Source organism: Physeter macrocephalus, chromosome 19, assembly GCF_002837175.3.
Source record: "Physeter macrocephalus isolate SW-GA chromosome 19, ASM283717v5, whole genome shotgun sequence".
Classification (NCBI taxonomy): domain Eukaryota; kingdom Metazoa; phylum Chordata; class Mammalia; order Artiodactyla; family Physeteridae; genus Physeter; species Physeter macrocephalus.
Genome location: NC_041232.1, coordinates 49,560,623 through 49,565,102, shown reverse-complemented (window position 1 = coordinate 49,565,102; position 4,480 = coordinate 49,560,623). Strand labels below are relative to the sequence as shown.

General features: G+C 38.4%; 1 protein-coding gene across 7 annotated transcripts in view; it reads right to left on the bottom strand.

The window, feature by feature from the left end:
• KIAA1328 (KIAA1328 ortholog) overlaps positions 1-4,480 on the bottom strand; it is a 393,845-nt gene that overhangs the window by 314,165 nt on the left and 75,200 nt on the right. For all 7 annotated transcript variants that reach the window (XM_024120502.3, XM_024120503.3, XM_028480601.2 and 4 more), the window contains one exon: positions 813-928. In XM_024120502.3, coding sequence (XP_023976270.2) covers positions 813-928 — 116 coding nt within the window. The remainder of the gene's footprint in view (positions 1-812; positions 929-4,480) is intronic.

Here is a 4,480-nt window from a genome sequence, read left to right as displayed (position 1 = left end):
CGGCATGTGGGATCTTCCCGGACCGGGGCACGAACCCGCGTCCCCTGCATTGGCAGGCGGACTCTCAACCACTGCGCCACCAGGGAAGCCCCGTCACTTCTCTTTTATACCAATGTTACTGCAAAAAACACCCAAAGATAAGTATCTACCCAGTCAAAACAAACTTCAGAGATATGCTTATTTCAACTCACATATCCCTTAAAGTACAATTCTTAAATTAAAACACCATTTTTAATTTTACTTTCTTACAAATAATGAAATTATACATATTTACACTCACACACATATAACCCTCTCTCTAATTCTAAACCCAATAGTTTTCTCCTCCATGAGAACAGTTTGATAGTATTATGTTGCAGTACAAACATTTATCAATTACATCATCTATAAGTTACAACGGATTTTTTTTATTTTTATGATTTCAGAATAGAATTCCTTAGAACTGTCAAAGCTTTAGCTAGAAAGAATACCAAAGACAAAGAGGGTTCAGGCTCAATTACAGTAGTGGAACGGAGTTTAGTAAAGTTCCAACACTACATTTTAATGCCCAAATTTCTTATTGTCTCTTTGAATTGACAAATGTGTGCTCCACAGTATAATAGCAGCAGTGGAACAGCTGGACTACTGTATCAAGCACAAAGGAAGAAACAACACATTCTGTTAAGTGTCGTTTTGATTGCCTAAAAATGGCAACCCATGCAGATTTACTCTCTGTTATAAATTAAAATAATTATTTCTCTGGAGTTTACATTTTCTTCATGAAAGAGTCAAACTTTCTGCACGTTAAAAAAGAGGACTTTCAAAAAGGATATCTTCCCTTTCTTTTATGATCAGTTCATTCTGTTCTTCCAACTGCCTGATCTTCTTCTCAAATGATTCTTGCTCAGCTTTGAGTCTTTCTTCTGTTACTTCCTTTTCCTCACTTACTCTGAAAGAAATACAAGTGAAAAGAAAATGCCCATGAGAATAAAATAAAATATGTGCCTATAGCTGTGGTTTACCAAAACTAGATTCATTCCAGAGGTATGCTGGTTTCTTCAGGGATACTTTATGTTTTTTAAACTTTTTAAAATTAACATTTCACAAGGAAATATTCCACACCTTTGTAATAAAATATGCATGTGGTTTTTACATCAAGAATTTTTGCAATAATCAGAATTGTCTTAAATATGTAAAGTCCTATACTTTATGGGTTCCCAATTATGATCCAGGACAGAAAAATATCCAATTTTTAAAACAAAGGTTTCATCTCTTCATTATCAAATAAGGCACAATTTATTTTGATTTAGATCTTTTTCATACTTCTATTTAAATCCTGTCAATAAAATAAACAACATATATACCACTTAAATATTGCATTGAACATACATAGGTGATTTTACTTTTTCCTGGTACTAATACCCTGCAATACTCAATAGCATATAAATAACTGGACTGGAATTTTTAAATGGCATTAAGATAAAAAAAGGTTTGCACATTTATTCTTAGTTCAAAAAGGGGTTATAAAGTAAAAAACACTGACCAAAAATATGTATCTTTAATGCTTAACTCTGAAAGGTATTCCAACTCAATCCTATCAAAAATGGGTGGTTTCTGATAAGAGCACAGAGGGGGAAAGAAAAAAACTAAACAACATTAAAATTTACCTTAAAATGACAACCCTAATTTTCATGTTACTCTGTGAACAGAGATATTGGCTCTGAATTTCTGTCACTGGTGATTAATTCTCCAAAGAGAGTACAACACATTTTATTCTATAAGATCACACAGGGATATGTGTTAGTGAAATCCACAGGGAACCCAAATCTTTTCTTTGAGCATCTAAATTTATTTCCTCCCACACCTGTACTCCACCAGAGCAATTTCTGAATAACATGAACTCCACAGCCTTTCCTTTGTTGCTAGCTTTCTGGTGGAGATATTAAGATCAATGAAATAACAGAATGAAAATTAGAATTTTGAATGTTCAAGAGTTGATTGCATCTTGTCTTTGAATTAATTTGTGTGAAAGTGCATGGCATATAGTAATGTTCTTGCTTATCATGACATTCAAATCATTTTCCCGACTCCTATTATTTACATTTAGCATACTACTAGGCTCATGTATGGGACTCAGGACCTTCTTTCTATGAGCATAATCTCTAATACTGATACAATTACATGGAATCCACACAACTAAACAAAGAACAAATATACACATACGTAGAGGATTTATAATCTGGTCTCAGGTTAGCCTGCTCCCTTGTTGCCATCTTTTTACAATGCCTTTACTTTTCTTGTCATTATCCTCAACCACATTTGTACTAACATCTTTCACAGTAATTCCCCACTGCCTCTTAAGTTTTTTCTAAAATTGTCAAACATTTGAACCATTAATTCATTCTATCATCCAAATCGCTCCTCTTCAATCTATCTATCAACCGGCTTCTGAAACACCTTTGCTAGGAAACTGTTCCAGATCAAGTACTCCCGCAAACTGTAAATCAGAAAACCACGTACGTACATATGGTGACTGTGGCAAAGCATGCTTATTTCTCTGGGCATCATTACTCCCACTCATAAACAAAAAAGGCTAGACTAGACAATTTTAAAAATTCTTTCCAGCTTAAGGTCTATAATTTCCTTTACTATACTATAAACATACTGGAACTATATATATGTCCTTTAAAAATATGGAGAGCATTTGTAAAGAAATAAGAAAGAAGTTAACAAACATCTGGTCAGGGTACAAGGCATACAATACTGTAATCTATGCAAAAGCTACAGCATAGGCTGAAAGAGGCAGTGGAAGAGGATGACAAGAGAAATATTAAAAAGTGTAACGATGCAAAATTTCGCATGAGGTTAAAATAAAACAAAGAAGTGATGAATCTGTAGGATTATGCATAAAAGAAAGATGAAATAGGTAATGCTATATATTGTAAGGAGAGAATAAACACTGTCAAGGTGAGAAAATATGTGGCAAATTCTCTCCCTGTTTAGATTGGTCAAATCCTAAAGATGAGACTGAAGAGGAAAATCCATAAGCAGATAAGAGAAGATTTATTTTCATTTATTTATTAAAAAATATTAACTGAATGCCTACTATAGGAAAAAATAATCACAGTGAGTTTATCCAGTTATGGGATATCCAAGAGGAACCTCACAATGGCCCCTGTCATTTCAATTCCATTCATAAAAGCCATATAAATATGAAGAATGACCCAAAGATTTGTTTGTTCAAGAAAGCAAGGCTTCCAAGGTCATAGAAACAGTAACAACAAAGTACACTGCCACATTTACCTAACATTAAAGTAAATGAAGAAAGTATGTCTAGAGACTGCCAGATCAGAACATATACCCCAGCATTTACTTACTTCCTTTGTCAAACCTGAAGAAAATCCATGAAAACTCTAGGGATCACTGACGGCAAAAAATGCTTGTACATATATTCAATAATGCCAGCAGCTATGATGAGCTTCTCCCAAAACGTAAAGTGCTCTATCCAGAAGAACCACTCTTTCCTAAATTTAATTTCTGGAGATATTTGAAAATTTTGTTGCTACACTATTTAAACAGGGCTTTTTTAAAAAAAAAAAGAAAATATTTTCTGTTATGCTGTTATGATTAGACTACCCGTTAGCAATTATTATGCTCTGGAAGGTTATAAACTTAACAAGCTGTGTTAAGCACAAAAGGAAACACTTCTATAGGCCTATCTAAAGATATGCATGGCTTCTCTGTGGCCTATTAGCATAGTTAATAGGAGCAAGTATATGAATACAGCCTTTAAATATAAAGGACTTGCCAATAAAACAAACTCAAGAGAGTGAAAACAGCCTGAAGGGGCAAGTGCGCCACGGCTGGTCTGGAGGGAGTCCGGCTGAAGTCTGGAGCTGCCGAAGAGGCAAGAGACCTTTTCTTCCCTCTTTGCTTCCTGGTGCGCGAGAAGAGGGGTTTAAGCGCGCCGCTTAAAGGAGCTCCAGAGACGGGCACGGAGCTGCCGAAGAGACAAGAGACTTTTTTTTTGCCTCTTTGTCTCCTGCTGCGAGAGGAGAGGGGATTAAGCGCACCGCGTAAAGGAGCTCCAGAAACAGGTGCGGAGCTGCCGAAGAGACAGGAGGCTTTTTCTTGCCTCTTTGCTTCCTGGGGCGCGAGGAGAGGGGATTAAGGGCACCGCGTAAAGGAGCTCCAGAAACGGGCGTGAGCCGCGGCTGTCAGCGCGGACAGCAGAGACGGGCGTGGGACGCTAGGGTTGCTGCTGCCGCCACCAAGAGGCCTGTGTGCGAGCACAGGCCACTCTCCACACCGCCCCTCCCGGGAGCTCGTGCAGCCCACCACTGCCGGGGACCTGGGATCCAGGGACAGCGGCCCCGGGAGAACGCGTGGCGCGCCGCGGGCCAGTGCAGCGTCACGCCGGCCTTTGCAGCCGCAAGCTCGCCCCGCATCCGTACCCCTCCCTCCCCCAGGCCTGTGCCAGAGCCCCCGAATCAGCTGCGCC